Source organism: Oryctolagus cuniculus, chromosome 5 (assembly GCF_051225735.1).
Source record: "Oryctolagus cuniculus isolate XC-2025 breed Fujian yellow rabbit chromosome 5, ASM5122573v1, whole genome shotgun sequence".
NCBI lineage: Eukaryota > Metazoa > Chordata > Mammalia > Lagomorpha > Leporidae > Oryctolagus > Oryctolagus cuniculus.
The window spans coordinates 152,547,606-152,566,331 of record NC_142871.1 but is presented as its reverse complement, the minus strand read 5'-3'; the positions used below and the strand labels follow the sequence as shown (position 1 = coordinate 152,566,331).

The following is an 18,726-nucleotide window of genomic DNA, read 5'->3' as shown; positions in this document are numbered from 1 at the left end:
TTTCTGTTTCCAACTAAAGGTGGTGGGGCAGGGGTGTGCAGATACCCATAGAGTCTAGTGGGACCAGATCTATTCAACATTCCCATGAGTGAGTTAGTTGGACCCACAGCATCCACATAAGTAGTACTGAAGTTTTTTTCCCCCAGACCTGAACTTTGCCCTTTGAAAGAAGTCTGTCTGTGCAACTCCTCACACTAGATCACTAGCAGGTGCATCTCTGGTTTAGACTAAGGGGGTGGTGCTGAGACTTTTCCCTGGGACCCTGGGAGTCATTTGAGCAGCATCAAAGCCACTAGTCTGGTTGGCTTTTGCCATTTAAATGCTAGAGAGTGCCTTCATATTGTGTTACTTCCCTCTTTCCTGTTCTCTCATCTGTGTCTTTAAGCAAAGGCATCACCGAGCCTCCAGAGGGGACAAAAATCTACAAGGATTCCTGGGACTTTGGACCATATTTGAACATCTTGAATGCTGCTATAGAAGATGAAATCTTTCTTCATTCGTCCTGGATAAAAGAATACTTCACTTGGGCTGGCTTTAAGGATTATAACCTGGTGATCAGGGTATGTTATTACATATTACTTGGTTTTACTGTCTTGTATTATGGAAACATGTGAAAACCTCTTTTTTTCCCCATAAGTATTCATTAAGCCTTCCAAGTGCCTAAGAGATTGTATTTGACAATGGGATCAATGATCCCTCCTTGAAAATTTAGGGACTAACTTGAAATCCAGCACAAGTTTTCTCCTAGGGTTTCTTTTATCTGCTAGCACCTCTTCTGTTGGCGTGGATTTGTGGGTGCGGCCAGAATGGCTATTTAAACAGCAGGGCTGGAAGGTGGGATCTATCTATAGAAGCAGGTGCCCGTATCTTCAGCGATAGGACTGAGGTGCTTAAACCAAGAGGCAGGCCTGGATCAGGAGCATAAACCAGCCCCAACACATATTCACAGAGCCACGAGCTGAGAGAGTTCAGTTATAATCTGAACTTCAACCCTGGAGGCACATCAAAAGCAAAGTAAATACAAACACAGGGAATGCGAGAAAAGACGGGGTCTGACCTGGGCCAGTTGTAACTACAGAGTTGGTAGGGGACCAGCCAGCCCTGCTTACGCACCTCAAAGGCCTGAGGATGCATAGGAGAAGCAGGGTTTAGGGATGATCAAGAATGGACACACACGCCCTGAGTGCTGGCACCCTTGGGAGAGAAACCCTCTCCAAGTTAACCTTCCAACCCCTGAGCGTTAATCCAGGCAACACACGCCACTCTCAGAAGCAGTGATACCCAAAATCTTCCTGTGGGTCAGTGCCAGTCTGTGATAAAATTTTTGCTGGTCAATAATAAAATAAGTATGAGTGAGGGTAGGTGTGTTGGGACAAAGGGATCCACTCTCTTTTCTTGGGATGCATTATTAGTCCAGGATTAGATTTCTCCTATTTTTGAGGCATTGAAGCATTCTTCTAGTGAAATAAAAGCATAGAAGATGTAAGAATTTTTTAAATATTTATTTATTTATTTGAAAGAATTACACAGAGAGAAGGCAAAGCAGAGAGACAGAGAGATCTTCCATCCACTGGCTCACTCCCCAGATGGCCACATGGCCACAGCTGAGTCTTTCCAAAACCAGAAGCCAGGAGCTTTCTCTGGATCTCCCACATGGGTGCAGGGACCCAAGGGCGTGGGCCATCCTCTACTGCTTTCTCAGGCCACAGCAGAGAGCTGGATTGGAAGTAGAGCAGTGGGTGCTGGCACTGCAAGTGGTGGCTTTACCCACTACATCACAGCGTCAACTCCAGATTTTTTTTTACAGTCTTTGTTTAGTTAAATTAAATGTTGGTCCCTATATTAACTCCCAGATATTTTTTAGGAAATGGTCTTTGAAATCCAAAGACCTGGGAAATACTGGTCTATACTACATTTTCAGGTAGACAATTAGTAGGAAAATGAGAAAAACTTCTGGAATTTTCAATGAAACCATATTTAGCTGCTAAATGGTAGCATTTCAGAAAGTTCATGGAAAATGGAAGTAAAAGATTTTGAGGTAAAGCATTTTTAAATCTGCATAGTTTTTAATTTTAATTTTTAAATTTTAATTGTTTTTAACAGATTCGATGTGGTTTGTAGATATGATTCTAAGAACATAAACATATTCTCTTCCTCCCTCCCACCCTCCTTCCTTTTTCATTTTTTTAGCTTTTGAGATAACATTTTAAATTTAGAGTAGAAAGGCTTAATATTTCACCAAATAAGACATATAGCAAGTAAAACAATGCTAGTTTAGTTGAAATATAGACAGCAGCTATAAACAATAATGGAATGGAAAAATGACCCTTTCACCCATATACAGTAAATTTTAAAGGAATCATCAATCATGAAAAGTATAGTAGTATAATATTCTTAACCATTGACAAAGGTGTAAGACAAAGATTTACAAAACTGTATTTGGAGCAGTACTGATACACACAGACATTTCTTTTGTTTTGTTTTGTTTTGTTTTTTTAAATTTTAGCTCCCACACATAAGGGAAAACATGTATTTGTCTATGTGGGTCCGATTTATTTCACCCCACATGATGTCCTCCAGTTGCATCCACTTTGCTGCAATGGTAGAATTTCTTTTTTATAGCTGAATAATAATCCATTGTGTGTCTATACACATTTCCTCTATCCATTCATCGTAGCCTGATTGATTCCAGAGTGTAGTTACTGTAAACATTACTTCTATAAACTTGATGCTGCTGCAATGTATTAATACAATGTATAATGTCTTTTGGGTTTATACCCAGGAGTGGGATTGCTGGATCACAGGGCAAGTCTATTTCTAGTTTGTAAAGAAATTTCTACACTGTTTTCTGCAGTGACTGTGCTAATTTACAACCCACCAACTGTGCATAAGTGGGACTTTGAACTGGCACCCATACAGAATGCTGGCACAGCAGGTGGAGGCTTAACCAGATGTGCCACAGTGCGGGCCCCCCATGTTTACTTCTTAATGCAGGACACCCTTCAGAATTACTTGTAAGGCTGCTCAGGTGGTAGTAAATTCTCTGTTTTTGTTTATCTGGAAAATACTTTATTTCTCCTTCACTTTTTTTCTTTCAAAGATTTATTGTAAGTATTTGAAAGAGTTACAGAGATAGAGATCTTCCATCTGCTGGTTCATTTCCCAAATGGCTGCAATGGCCAGGGATGGGTCAGACCAAAGCCAGGAGCCTCCTTTGCGTCTCCCCACATGGCACAGGAGTCCAAGCACTCGGGCCGTCCACCACTTCCCTCCCAGGCACATCAGCAGGGAGTTGGATCAGAAGTGGAGCAGCTGGGGCTCGAACTGGCACTCACATGGGATGCTGGCTTCACAGGTGGTGGTCTTACCTGTTACACTACAGCACCAGCCCTTCTCCATCACTTCTAAAGGATACCTTCACTGGATGTTATATTCCTGGTTGGGAGTGTTTTATAAGACCTTGAATGTATCATCCCAGTATCTTCTAGCCTGTACAGTTTCTGCTGAGAAGTCTGCCATTAATCTAATTGGTTTTCCTTTATATGTACCCCAACACCTATCTCTTACTGTCTTTAAGATTCTCTCCTTGTCTTTAACTTTTGGCAATTTGACTGCAGTATGCCTTGAAGATCTTTGTTGACTGATCTGCTTGGAGTTCTTTGGGCTTCTTGTATCTGGATGTCCATGTCTCTTTCAAGACCAGGGAAATTTTCAGGTATTTTATTTATCAGGTTCTCAATGCCTTTTTCCTTTTCTTATCTTTCAGGGATACCTATAATATAAATATTTGGTCTTTAAATGGAATCAAATATTTTGTGTAGGCTTTCTTTTTTTAATTATTTTCTCTTTATTTTTATCTGATTGGGTTATTTCAAAATTCTTGTCCTTGGGATCAGAAATTCTTTTCTCCACTATTCTGCTGTTAAAGCTCTCAGTAGTATTCTTTATTTCACTGATTAAAAATTTCATCTCTAAAATTTCTATTTGGTTCTTTTTAATGAGCTCTATCTTCTTAGTCTTGTTTTTACTCATGTCACTCATTGATTTCCACATTTCTTTATCTGTAGTCTCTTGCATCTCACTGAGTTTCCTTGTAGTCATTACTTTGAATTCTGTATGTGTCCTGTCATAGATTTCCTTCAGTTCAGGATCTAATTCTGGGGGCGTTGTCTTCTTTTGGAGGTGTCATGTTGCCTTGCTTCTTCGTCTCTCCTGTGTTCCTGCATTGACATCTGTGCATCTGGTATATTCATCCCTCCTTCTTTATGGAGTATGTTTTATTGTAAAAGAGTTGATGGTTTAGCTTGGATTCAGGGTATCACTTTGCTTGTTGCTTTGGCTTTTGTTCTAGCTGAGCCCAGGACTGTAGTCTCTGAGTGATTTCTTCTGTCTTAATCAATGTCAGCTCTGTCTATAAGTGACACAGTGGACTGGTCTGCTGCAGTTCGTAGGGACAGAAGTGTGACTTTGAGATGAAGGGTTTCCTTGGGTGTGTATCTTTGGTCCACAGAGTTAAGTGTCAGTCTCCCTGGCAAATGTGATAGCCAGGGCCTTGTTCTTGGTGCTGAGGGAGACAGGGCTGGCTGCTCCCTTGCTCAACTGGCAAGCCTGAGTGATGCTGGGGCTTGTGGCACCAACTGCTCCAGCTCTAGGGTTGTGCGATACAGATGGACCCTTCATCAGGTCCTGCTGGGAGAGTCCAACTGGTGCTGTGGCTTCTAATACCAACAGCCCTAGGCCTAGGACTAGGGGATGTGAACTGAAGCCTGTTCTAGTCCCACAGGGTGCCTACAGGTCTACAGGAGATTTTACTCTGGAGGGAATGAGTCCAGAGAGGTAGAATGCAGGCATGTTCTTCCCTTTGTCCACTGGATAGATTCCAGTGGCACTGAGAAATTTAGAATGAATTGCTATAGTCCTGGGTTTGTAGGGAATAGTGTGGGGTCATTATTCAGATCTCCCAGGTGGTAGCATTTTTTTTTTAATGGGCTACTTCAGGTGTTAGCCCCTAGAAGCTAAGGTGAATCTCCCTGGCTCATGTAGAGTGTGTGAGCAAAGTCCTTGGGTTGATGCCCGGAAAGTCGCACAGTGGCAGGACACAGGGATCTGTTCTTGGCCCTACAGGTTGCCCTGACTCTGATGCTGGTGGTCCCATGGAGTCTTTGTTGTTGTTTTTCATTTCTTTTTTTCCTGAAAATTTCCCTTGGACCTCAGGAAACATAGTCCTTCCTTTGTTCTTTTCACATCCCAGAGCAGCTGAAGTTGGTGTGGCTGCACCCTATCCTGCCATCTTGGATCTCCCACCCTGTGTAGCTTCTTAATAATACACATCCCAGGTGCTGGTGCTGTGGTATAGCTGGTAAAGCCACCACCTGCAGTGCCAGCATCCCATATGGGTGCCAGTTCAAGTCCTAGCTGCTCCACTTCCAATCCAGCTCCCTGTTGATGTGCCTAGGAAAGCAACAGAAGATGGCCCAGGTCCTTGGTCCCCTGCACACATGCTGGAGTCTGGGAGGAGGTCCCTGGCTTTGGATTGGCCCAGCTCCGGCTGTTGTGGCCATTTGGGGAGTGAACCGGAGGGTGGAACTCCTCTCCCACTCCCGCTCCCTCTCCTTCTCCCTCCCTCTCTTCTCCCTCTCCCTCTCTTTCTGCCTTTCAAATAAATAAATCTTTAAAAAATACATATTCTATAAACTTTTTTAATGCCTTTGGGTGGTGGAAGAAACATTCCACATTTTATTTTCTTCACCTGAAAATTTAAGGTCATGTCTCAGTACTTAATATGAGAACCTTCTCTATAAATTTCACTGATTTTAGTGGTATGAAGCAATTTTGCCAATATTAAAGAGTAGGTTTTGAATGTTATATCAGGAGAGAGAGAGAGACTGAGAGATAGAGCTGAAGATAGGGATGGAAAGGGATGAGAGAGAGAAAGAAGTGACTTCATATTAACTTCTAATTCATTGCAATTATTTTAAGGTCATTTCAGTTTTACGGATTCTGTGAATCTTTTTAAAAGATGCGTGACTACCTGGTTGATATTTTTCTTCCTTTAACCATGTTTTCATTTGCAGATGATTGAGACAGATGAGGACTTCAACCCTTTGCCTGGAGGATATGACTATTTAGTTGACTTTCTAGATTTATCCTTTCCAAAAGAAAGACCAAGCCGGGAGCATCCCTATGAGGAAGTAAGCAGTGGCGGAGTCCCCCCCTCCCTCTTTACCTCCTCCTTTCTTCCCTCCTTCTCTCTCCTTTTTCCTTCCTTCCTTCCCTTATAAGTAAACTTTAATTTTAGAGTCACTTAGATTTACAGAAATGCTGCAAGGATAGTGCAGAATACTTGTTAACATCTTATCTCACTATTAGACATTTGTCACAACCAAGGGATCCATATTGAAGCATTGCTGTTACTAATGTTTAGAGATACTTCTTTTTAAACCATTCACAGAGTCTCTTCTCCACCTACTCCTTTCCAAACACCTGTTCTTCCTGAAGTGTTAGACGGCAAACCCTGATCGCTGCCTTCCTTTGCCTTTTGGGCCAGATGTATCCTTCCCTGAATGAACGCAATGGGAATCTCTGTAAAGGGAATTAAATCAACATAAAACAACACGTATTTCACTGAGCTCCAGTTTGGAGCAGCTCCTTCACCTGTGGCAGTGTGATCCAAGGAACCAGCCCTGGCTTTGGAGACAACGACAAGATTGGGACTGGTGCTCCTCCTTACTGATAGGGGCTGCAGACTACAAGGCTCTGAGCCAGTCACTTAACCCGAGTCTTGCTTTTTTTTTTTCAACCCCTTCCATTGGGCTCATTTTCACCCTACCATTTGTTGTTTTAGTCTCTTGACATAATGTATGTGAGCATATATTGCAATTTAAATTCTATATGAGTGCAATGATCATTTGATAAGTTATATGGAGATATAATCCATCCTTGAGTTTATTGCATGCACCATTTAACAGTGTGATCCCCTAATTGTAGAGATTTAAAAATGCCTTCAATATAATAGATGGAATAGGTTTGTTCTTAAGCTACATTTTAATAAATTGGCTTGGTGTTTTGGTACCTACTATTGAAGAGAATCCTATGTTGAAACTTCAGCAAAACAAATTATCTGCTGCTTGACCTATAGATCTTAAAATGCTTGGTTTTTCATGTACAGGAGAATTCTGTGTGAAGTACCATATAGATAATAAATTGGCTTATATTCATTTTAAACAAAATGGAAAGATTTTAAAAATATTTATTTAAAAGACAGAGTTAGAGGGGAAGAGAGAGACAGAGAAAGAGATCAATCTTCCATCCCCTGGTTCACCCCCCCAGATGGCTGCAATGGTCAAGTCAAAGCCAGCAGCTTCATCCAGGTCTCCCATGTGGGTGGCAGGGGCCCAAGCACTTGGGCCATCTTTGACTGCTTTCCCAGGCTGGTTCAGAAGTGGAGCAGCCAGGACAACAGCCAGCACCCATATGGGATACTGGCATCACAGATGGTGGCTTAACCCACTACATTACAATACCAGCCCCATAAAAACAAATGTTTCATTTGTGGCTAACAAACACTTATCCAGCTTGTCCTGTGATAACCACGGTTTTAAATACTGTGCAAATATTGGATTATTTAATCCAACAGCAGCCCTATGAACAGCTGTTCCTGTCTTCCCCATCTTACGTGTAGATGAAAAAAAAGGTGCAGTCACTTACCCCATGTGGTACTGGGAAGGGGCCAGTGAGCCTTGACCTCCGCACAGTTTACACATGATAAAGTGTTGGTAGATGTTTTCCAAACCAGTGAATGGATGAAGGGCTATTTGGAGAAATCCTCTATATAGAATTTTCAATAATGGCTATAAAATTGACCTGGGATGGGTGTGGGTATTTAGCCTGATAGTTAAGACACTCATATCTCAAGCTGGAGTGCCTGGATTGAGTCCCAGCTCTGACTCCTAACTCCAGCTTCCTACCAACGCAGACTGTAGGAGGCGGCAGGTAATGAATGGCTCAAGTACCTGGGTCCCTGCCATGCACATGGAAGACCTCGATTGCGTTCCACACTCCCAGCTTTAGCTCGGCCCAGCCCAGCTGTTGGGGGCATTTGGGGAGTGAACCAATGAGAAGGAGTGCCCTTTCTCTCTCTCGGACTCAACCTCTCAAATGTTAAAACATGGATTTAACTCAAAAAAGATCACTTTTTCACAGTTTTGCAACATGTATCTCTTAGATAAAACAAGCAGCTCTGTTGCAGATTTAAATTTACCTTGGGATAAATCTTACTTGCCACGTGCCTGATTTGTTTTTTTAAGGCTTATTTTGTTTATTGGAAAGGCAGAGTGATGGGGAGAGGAAGAGATGGAGAGCTCGCGGGATTTGAGTTCTCTGGGCTGAGATGTGCTGACAGAGGTTGTGCCTGTACTGGAACATTCCCTCTTCTTGCTACCCAGCACTTTCTCTACTGCCTCCCCCTCTTGTTTTTTGCATTGCCGTTCATCTTCACAATTGCATTTTCTGTCACACCCACTCCTTATGGCCCGACAGCTGGTTCCACAGTGCTCCATCCTCCGCCCCAGTCAGGTGGGCTCTTCTCTAGGTTATTGCAAGCCTCAGCTGCTTCCACATCCTGCCCTGCCATCCCGTTCCCTGCTCTCCTACTGTGTGAGACTTGCTGCCTAACTTCCTGCCTCCTGTGGTGTGGTGGTGTAGCTGAGCGTGTACTCCTGGGTCGCTGGTCATTTTCCATGGGCACCTGCGGGCAATTGTTCCCCTGGCTTCCAGTGGCATGCACCGTTGACCTAAAGAAAGTGGATGCCAAGCTGAGCCATCATCCCTTGCAGGTGACTTTTGATAATTATGGCATGCATCCAGATCTACTGATAAAAAATTTTTTCCCAAGGTGCTTTAGGGCTCTAAGTCTATGAGCTTTCCATGAAGGCTGGGGTTACAGGTGGCCCAAGGCCAGGCTTGTAAACAGGGTAAACTGGATCGAGACTGCATCCAGGGGGAAGCAAGTGCAGGATCAGAAGAAGGCAGGCCCCATGTGCAGTCAGTGGAGTTCTGAATTTTCCAGAACATTTGGCAGTCTGGATATTCATGTGAAATTTCCAGAGTTATATATGTAAAAAAAATTAATTCTTTACTTTTTTTTTTTGACAGGCAGAGTTAGACAGTGAGAGAGACAGAGAGAAAGGTCTTCCTTTTCCGTTGGTTCACCCCCCAAATGGCCGCTATGGCCAGCGTGCTGTGCCGATCAGAAGCCAGGAGCCAGGTGCCTCCTCCTGGTCTCCCATGTGGGTGCAGGGCCCAATCGCTTGGGCCACTGCACTCCCGGGCCACAGCAAAGAGCTGGACTGGAAGAGGAGCAGCCAGGACAGAACTGGTGCCCCAGCCGGGACTAGAACCTGGTGTGCTGGTGCCGCAGGTGGAGGATTAGCCTAGTGAGCTGCGGCGCTGGCCTAATTCTTTGCTTTTAAAAGGACTATAGCCTGCATGGGACAAGAGCTAGGCTGAATTTGTTGTGGGGGTCACCAGGATGTTTCACAGTCTGAAGGTGAGCAGCCAGACAGGAGGCCAGGGGACCCCTAAGTGCCAACATGGGGAGCCTCTTGCTCTGGGCATCACAAGTCCATATCCTGCCAGAAGCCAGGAGCCAGGTGCCTCCTCCTGGTCTCCCATGAGGTGCAGGGCCCAATCACTTGGGCCACTGCACTCCGGGCCACAGCAGAGAACTGGACTGGAAGAGGAGCAAGCAGGACAGAATCCGGCACCCCGACCGGGACTAGAACCTGGTGTGCCAGCGCCGCAGGTGGAGGATTAGCCTAATGAGCCACGGCACTGGCCTGAGTTGGGTATTTACCAGGGGCAGCCAGCGTGACACTGACACTGGAGGAGATCTTGGTCCACTCTGACGTCACCACTTCGGGTTGTTACAGCCGTGTCCAGTCTCAGGGTGTCCCCTTTTTGTGCTGTTTATATAAATGACCTCATTTTCTCCCTCTCAACTCCTGTCACAGTGAAACCAAGGCTCAGCAAGCTGCAGGTCGCAAACTCAGCCCAGGCACCGCTGGGGACTAGTAACATCTATCTCGTCTCTAACACAGAATTCTTTGTTCAACAGCTTCCGGGTTAGAAGTTAAGACTTGCTGGCGCCGCGGCTCAATAGGCTAATCCTCCACCTGCGGCGCCGGCACACCAGGTTCTAGTCCTGGTCAGGGCGCCGGATTCTGTCCCGGTTGCCCCTCTTCCAGTCCAGCTCTCTGCTGTGGCCAGGGAGTGCAGTGGAGGATGGCCCAAGTGCTTGGGCCCTGCACCTGCATGGGAGAGCAGGAGGAAGCACCTGGCTCCTTGCTTTGGATCAGCGCGGTGCACCGGCCACAGCGGCCATTACTGGGGTGAACCAATGGAAAAAGGAAGACCTTTCTCTTTCTCTCTGTCTCTCTCTCTCTCACTGTCACTCTGCCTATCAAAAAAAAAAAAAAAAGTTAAGACTTTTGTGAACAGGCGATTGAGGGCACCTGCGAAGGAGGGCAGTCCTGCTCTGGGCGGGCTGGACCCACAGGTTACAGTGACCTGGCTCTTCTCTGCCCCATGGTGCTCAGGTGGATGCCAAACTCTGCTTTTTGGACTGATATTGGAGGCAACCATTTATTGAATGCTTACTGTGCACCTGGCCTTGTTTTAAGCATCTGTACACATCAATTCATTTCATCCTCACAAACAACTCAATGGGCATAGCTCCTTTGTCATCTTCATTTTATAGATGAGGGAAATAAGACCTAGAATCAAGATCACTCAGCCAGAGCCTGGATTTGAACCTGTGGTCTCATCTTGGCTGCGTCCTTGGGCTCTGGACCTTCCTCCTCTGCCTCCTGAGCTTTCTGCTTTGCTCGGCCTGTGATGCCTGCTCCGGGAGACTTGGGTCCCAGACTTGCCTCACGCCTGCCAGCGGGCAGCTGCTTCCCCCAGGGAGGAGAGATCTTGCTTCTTGGTGCTGCGCACAGCGTCCCTGCAAGCACACCCTGTGTCTGTTTCAGATTCGCAGCCGTGTTGACGTCATCAGACACGTGGTGAAGAACGGGCTGCTCTGGGATGACTTGTACATAGGCTTCCAAACCCGGCTCCAGCGGGACCCCGACATTTACCATCACCTGTGAGTCTGAAAGCAACTGCCACCCGAGGGCCCTCTCAGGGGACCGCCTGCACCCCTCAAACCTGACAGATGCACACAGATCCCTCGCTGGAGCTGCATGCTTTTGTCAGCTGGTCTTAGAGCTGGTGAGGGAAGCATCACACATTGACAAGAATCATTCACTCCTCTGGGTGACCCCTCTGGAAACTGGTTTGGTTTAAGAAAGGGAAAAGCGTTGAAGGAAAGAAAAGCTGTTTGCCATACACGGACAGGGGCTGTCTGGGGAGCCAGGACGTGGCCACTGAATCATGCTGACTGCCCCGTCACGTTTCACCTCTGCCCAACCGCAGGCGTGGAGTTGGTGGGTGGGCGGTTGATGGAAGGGGCCCCCAGAGTCTCTGCCTCCCCACGCTCCAGAGCGGGGTAAGTACTTAGCAACATGTGTGGAATCTTTGAGTTGAAATCTCAAGAGGGGCTATTTTTATAATTTATTTAAAATAATCGCCCAGGGAGAAAAGAGTCTGTCTTACCATTGCCACCGAACCTCTGAAAAAAATGCAGAAATATTTAAAATGCATAAGTAAAACCCACTGTCTAATTATACACTGAGGTTCCAAACCCAAGTGTTTATTAAAATTTCTTTTTTTTTTTAACTGCTCTTCCTTTGGGCACTTTAAAATTATATTAAAAGTTTTTTTTATTTCTTAAGCACAACAGCACAAGGTTTACTTAGCAGCCACAGGGTGGAGAAGCAGCGACCTAGCTCACATGTAAACCTCTCAGCCTGCTGTGGGTTCAGGAGTCACAGACAGGGGGCAACAGGAGTGAGGGAGAGAAATGTGCTAGGAGGTGGAAGGGGTGCCGGTGGCTTTTCCAGCGGGAAGAGGCAGCCTTCTTTTTGTCCTTCTATGGTCTCGTCTGCTGGTTGTTATGGTGCCAGTGGGAGGGACTTGTAGCATGTAAATAAGATTAGAATGAGGCTGAGATCTGCTTGCGGCCATCTTGGATCTCACTGATTCCAGCCAGTTAGCCTGGGGAGGAGCTTTTGCAGGAAAGTCAACCTTTCACAGGTGTAACGTTTCTTCTTGGAGATCCTAGCACACGAGCTGATAACAGGTCACTTTCTTGCTGGACCTGGGGCTCACTGCACTGACCATAGACCACTCCCATGCGCGTTCCGCTTGTGACCACAGTGGTGTCCGGGGGCAGGGACCCTCGATCTTCTGGCACGGAGCATCCTGCCAAGGTGATGGCAGTGCGAGGAAGTCACCTTATGAGTGTCCTTAAGAAAGGGAGAGGTTGATTGTGTTCCGTTCTGGGTAGGAAAGTATGGAGCGATTGGAAGATTGCATAGCTCAACCTTGTGTATGTCAAGCTCTTCATAAGTTATTTCCAAACTTTAGTCTCCACAATACTTCAGTGTTGATAGTGTTTCAATAGTTACACCATGAGGAACGTGAGGCTCAGATTAACCAAGGTGTCCCAAAGTTGCATGGGTGATGAAGTGCGAGGAAGACAACTCATGATTGAAAGTCCATACCTGCTCTTGACAACACAAGTTGCCCATAGGGAAGAAAATCCAGGGAGTCTGGGCTCATTTGAGGTTGTTTTAGCAGGATAGTCGCAAGCAGCAAAGGGCTGTGAGTCAGGCAATCTGGTTTGGAGTCTCCCGTCAATGAGCTGCAGGACCTCGTGTGAGTCATTTTGCATCATGGTGCCTGGTTTGTCAGATTAATAAATAGAAAGTTGACACTAGCTCTCTAGGACTTACTCCAGATGTGAAGTGCTGTGATGCTCCTATACTCTTCTGTAAGTTGCATTTTCCTCTATACCAAGAGTTACTTCAATTTAGACAATTATATACCATTTTTACATCCATTATTTTAAACACATGGAAACGTGGCAGATTGTGCTCTGCAAGGTATTGGTAGTAACCTTGCAATAAACCATTCCAAGTCTTTACACAAAAATGTTAAAGAATGTGGAAGTATGTAAAATAAGGGGTAATGCCACCTGGCACCTCCCAGGAGCTCCCGCTGGAGGCTCAGTGTGAGTCCTCCCAGGCTCATTTCTGGACCTGTCAACATTTCTCTCAATATATTGTCCCACGTGGTGGGTGGGGAGGGAGTGGAGGTGTTGGATTGCTTTTGAACGCAGTCCCACTCCTTGCGCTCCGTAACTTGCATTTTTACTCATCAGCGCATCTTCAGGATCCTCCCTATTGCAATGCACCAGTCAACATCACATCTCTTTAACAGCTGTAAAACATACCAAGTTCCATTGCATTCAACAGAGCAGACACCTGCTGTTTTGTTCTGGCAGAGACAGAATGTGGCTGCTTTGAGGGGAGATTCTGGAGGTTTCTTCAGAAACTAGTCTCATCTTGGTAACTGCTGGCTGTGGGTGCTCACGACCATCTTGTTAAGCTGTGTTTTGATAGCAATGGTCTTAGTATAAGAAGGTCCCATAATGACTCTTTTTTTAACAAAATTTATTTATTTATTTGAAAGGCAGAGTTACACAGAGAGATGAGAGGGAAAGAGAGAGAGAGAAAGAGAGAGAGAGAGAGTCTTCCATCTGCTGGTTCACTCCCCAGATAGCCACAATGGCCAGAGCTGTGCTGATCTGAAGCCAGGATTCAGGAGCTTCTTCAAGGTCTCCCACATGGGTGCAGGGGCCCAAGGACTTGGGCCATCCACCACTGCTTTCCCAGGTCATAGCAGAGAGCTGGATCGGAAGTGGAGCAGCTGGGACTTGAACTGGTGCCCATTTGGGAAGCCGGCACTGCAGGTGGCTGCTTTACCCACTATGCCACAGCGCCAGCTCCCCTAATGCCTTTGTGTAGTGCATATCAATGCAGATTTTCATGTATGTGTATTCCTTAAAGCCAGGCACATGATAGTACAAGAAGAACAAGACAGCATCATGATTAAGGGGTGGTCCATGTCCTGACCTTTTGAGCACCCTAAGCTTTGTGACCAGCTGAGGCAAGACAGGGGAGCGAGGGCATAGGACTGAAAAGATGCCAGCGTAGCACACACCTGGGAGTTTCCAAAACATCCTCCCTGCTCTTATCTCTTCCACAGGTTCTGGAATCATTTTCAAATAAAACTGCCCCTCACACCACCCAACTGGAGCTCATTCCTGATGCACTTTAGTTAGAGCGGACTGGGATTTTCCAGGTAAGCTGTCCCGTGTGTGGTGGGGACGCACTGCCGTGTGCCCGAGACACTGTCTCTGCACCCTGATGAAGCCGGCACCAAGCCCGTCAGAAATCCTGACTTGTTGATGACTGGGAAGGGCTGATGGTACAAGAACGTTCAAATGTAAAAAAAATAAGTAAATGAAGCAAATACTGCATTCAGTGGAAAGTCTGTAGAGAGCCTTTGGTCTGGTTGAGGTGAACGTCTACCCAATTAACAATGAAAGAGAAACTATTTGAGGGTATCGGTGTGCAGGAGGAAAATTCTGATAAAATGGAAAGAGAAAAACTAGACAGTGATGTGGGAGACGCCCTCCCCCCCCCCCCATTTCCAGTAAGTCTCTCTCTGGATTTATGGTTGGATGGATGGATGGATGGATGGTTGGATGGATGGTTGGATGGATGGATGGATGGTTGGATGGATGGATGGTTGGATGGATGGATGGTTGGATGGATGGTTGGATGGATGGGTGGATGGATGGTTGGATGGATGGTTGGATGGATGGATGGATGGTTGGATGGATGGATGGTTGGATGGATGGATGGTTGGATGGATGGGTGGTTGGATGGATGGAGATCAGTGTGTCTGTCACATATCAATTTCATGTTGCTTTCAAGGGCTTGAGATGCAGTTTTATTAGCTGAATTACAGAGCCTGTGTTCTGTGTGTTTGTGATCTAAAGGACCATATAATGTAGCTACAAAAACAGTACATTCCCTGACGTGTGCCGTTTATTTATACATTCATTTATTCACTCCACAAACACCTATCATATCATGTTACAGTGAGTAGCTCTCTCTGCCAGTAGGTGAAGGGCATCTGAAAAGCAGTAATAGTGTTCCACGGCACACGGGGGTGGGGGGTGCTATAGAGGACGGTAATTACTATGCATGTGCTTCATGAATGGCCAGACAGAAGAGCTCAGAGTCTTCACATATAAACTAATGAGGAGAGGGGACTGTGAATTACCCTGATGTAATCAGGGCACAGTCTATGCAGGTCTAAAAACAGCACTCTGTGCCCCCTAACACATTACAGTTATTATATGCTAATTAAAAAATTAATGTTTAAGAAAAATAGAGACTTACAGAGGGCCTGAAAAATTGGAAATTAGTAAATTAGAAAAAATTAAATATTTAATAAAATTTTAAAAAATAGAAATTAATGTTTAAGAAAAGTAGAACTTTGACCTAATGCCTGGTTGACATGTGATTTTATTTTTAATCTGCATTCGAGGAAGGAAAGAAGGAAGCAATGAATTTCTGTCTCTCCCTGTGGCCATGACTTGTCTTTTAAAAATGGCTTCATTGTCTTTACCCAGTAACATTAGGGTCAGATTAGAATATCTTTTGTATTCTTCCTAAATATGGTTATAGGCCAGAGGGCAGGCTAAGGGAAGTCGCAGCCAACTATATTTCAAAGCAGACTCTAGGAAGCAGAGTATTTGTTGTATCAGGTAAGTGTGGGGATGATGAGATTAACTCTGAGGACTCAGGACATCCAGGAAGAGCATCGCAGACAGGCAGTAATTCAGGGGGCTGAAGGTGGCAAACTGTGGAGTGGCTTAAAGACAAAAGGAAGGTTTCACTAATCTGAAAAAGAGGGGAGGGACAGTTGGGAGGATATTCCCGATAGAAAGTAGAGGTCCAGTAAGAAGGTGGAAAATTGCAGGGTGACCTTGAGCAATGCCAAGTGTTCTTGACATAGCAGAGAAGTACGTTTAGGCAGGAGAGGGGCAGGGGTCAGAACTGGGAGAGCCCAGGAGGGATCCATGCACGCCCTGGGCAAGTTCCACAGTCGTGGAAGTGGAGGAGGCAGGAGACGGCCAAGTTCAAGCTCTGGGAGCAGTTCTGAAAGAAGATCGGCGAAACAGAGGTGCTTCTGTGTGAGTGAGTGAGTGAGTGAAGTGGAGCCAAGATGAGGGTAGTGCGAGGTCACTAAGTCAGTGTGTGCATTTGGAAGTTGGCTTATCCAGGAAGATGCTAAAGCATGGTGCTTACCACTGCTGACTGGGAATGGGAGTTAAACTTCTGGCTATTCCCTGCCATAGGACCGTGGGTGACTTAACTAGACCTCCTTGTAGCCCAGGTTTTCATCTGTGGAGTGAATACACAGCTCACGGGTCTATTATGGGTGTGAAGCATGGTGGGAAGAGGGACTTGCACAGATGTTAACCCCACGAACCTTACGAAATGAGCAGGCAAAGCGTGACCCACAGTCACGGGGAATCCATAAGAAGCTGGGAGCAAAGTCAGATTCCAGCATTAGAGTCTCACTTACCTTAAAGCATCAACGACTAGATAGCTTGAACTAGAGAGTAAGAATAAAAATTTGCCCCAAGGCAGTAGAAAAATGCAAAAGTATTAAGCCAAGGTTTACACTGTTGTTGATTTGTAATATCTTTTAATCACAGGATGCCAAGCCACATGAAGAACTCAAGAGTTTATTGATGTTCCAACTTGAACTGAAGACATGGATGACACAGGGACTATGCAATGAATAACTACATGTTACATTTGTGAAGTATTCATGAATCTTACATTTGTGGATCACTACATAGGCACATTCAAAACCGTTGTACTTATCCTACCCACAGTCCTTGTAAAAAGAAGGAATGAGCCCAACAGCAACACATTGCCGTTGGAATCACAGTATAAGAGGAGTGAAGTGAAACACTGGGGGAGGGAACCCTTCTGAGCCCACAGTGAGAAGACAGGAAGGGGAAAGGGAGCAGACACTGGGTTTAAAGGAAAAGGAAGGAAAGAAGAGACATAAGGAGGGTGCTTCAAAGAGTTTATGGAAAATGGAATTAAAGGATAAGTTCATGTTGATGTAAAAAAAATAGAAAAGCATAGCTTTTTTCATAAAAAGTATTTTCCATAAACTTCTGAAGACCTGGCATATATCCATGAGGGACCATGTGAAAACAGGAAAGAGAAAACACTAAAATGGAATTGAAAAAAAAAATGGAAAAACAGATATCCACATCCCCTTCCTTAATGGGTTGACTGCCCCCAAATAGGTACCAGAAAGATAAAGAGTAGTTGATGAGAAAAGTCTGTGAGTAGTTTTCAATTTTTCAAAACACTTGGTTGAAATTGTACATTTCCCAGCACGAGGCTAGAGAGGCTGCCCCGAATGCTCCCATTCCACAGGGACTGGGTGGTTTTGACTGGGTTTCAAAATCTGTCACTTCATATACTTTATCAGTTCTTTCAAGTAAGTAGTGCTTTGATCAATGAAATATGTCAACACTAATAACATGAGTTTTATGAACAAAAACTTTCCAAAATCTGTAGATAAATCAATAATAAGATCTGTGCTTGAGAAAAATTAGCTCCTTTTCTGAACATTTAAAAACCTTATTTCAGATTGAAAAAGCAATTTTTAATGATACTCATGGGATTGTTTAAATGATATTCATGGGATTGTTTACTCCTAAGAAAACATAATTGTTATCTAGGTTTCTTTTTTCCATGTTGTCTCCAACACACACACAGATACCGCTGATTTCAACATCAGAACCTATTTTCTGAATCATATATACTACCTCTTTAATTCTATAGGTACAGTAACCTGGTGATGGAGTTGATCTCCTTAAATCTCTGGAATCATTGGTAACAAAGATTCTGATTGACTTCCGATTAAGACCAGTAATGTTTAATTCTGGTGCACTTCACACAACATTACAAGAAAGCTTGGAATTCAGAAATTATATTTTGTGATCTGTACTACATAGTAAATTATTCAATTACCTCTGAAAATAAATGTGATAAATATTAATATATGTTGAAATGCATTTGATATGCAAATAAAAGAATATTTTAAAGTAGGAATTTGTTTTCTCACCACCAAGTCTGCTATGTTCTCATGCCATATTTCTGGTTCACTCCTCCCAATATCCAACAATCCTTGATGTCAGCAGGACCTACAATGCACCGATGCCTCGCTTCTGCTTAACATGACCCCTTCATATCACCCTTTATGTCTTGCTCCCACATTCCCATCAGTAAAATCCTGTCACCTTCAACCTTCACAGTATACCCAGGTCTCACCATTTTCTACCACTTCTGCTGCTACCAAGATCAAAAGAGGAAGGAAACCCAAAGGTAACCTTGGCATTTGGACTGATTTTCCTCCGTAGGCACCTGTCAGTTTCAGAAAAGGCCAAGAAGCTAAAGTCCTCAAAACTTCTCAGGGGGATGCTGGGAGAGCCACTCTCTGGGACGGGACTTACAGGCTGTGCGATCCTGGTGTGGCATCTCCCTGGTGGGTGCCAGGGAGCCTGCTAACTGTTGGGCATTGCTGCTCATCTGCCCCTGCAGGAGCCCAACTGTGGAGGAACCACGTGCTTTGGTGGCATGGCAAGAGGATGGAACTAGAGCCCCTCCAGCACCC

General features: G+C 44.9%; 1 protein-coding gene across 7 annotated transcripts in view; it reads left to right on the top strand.

The window, feature by feature from the left end:
• Positions 1 to 18,164, top strand: part of LOC100350827 (cytidine monophosphate-N-acetylneuraminic acid hydroxylase) — a 180,213-nt gene extending 162,049 nt beyond the window's left edge. For all 7 annotated transcript variants that reach the window (XR_016234261.1, XM_089333357.1, XM_089333356.1 and 4 more), the window contains 5 exons: positions 386 to 560; positions 6,075 to 6,191; positions 11,031 to 11,146; positions 14,212 to 14,307; positions 16,742 to 18,164. Coding sequence is in view for 6 of the 7 variants with exons in the window: in XM_089333357.1 (XP_089189483.1) it covers positions 386 to 560; positions 6,075 to 6,191; positions 11,031 to 11,146; positions 14,212 to 14,287 (484 nt within the window). In the remaining variant the exon portion in view is untranslated. The remainder of the gene's footprint in view (positions 1 to 385; positions 561 to 6,074; positions 6,192 to 11,030; positions 11,147 to 14,211; positions 14,308 to 16,741) is intronic.
• Positions 18,165 to 18,726: the final 562 nt, after the last annotated feature.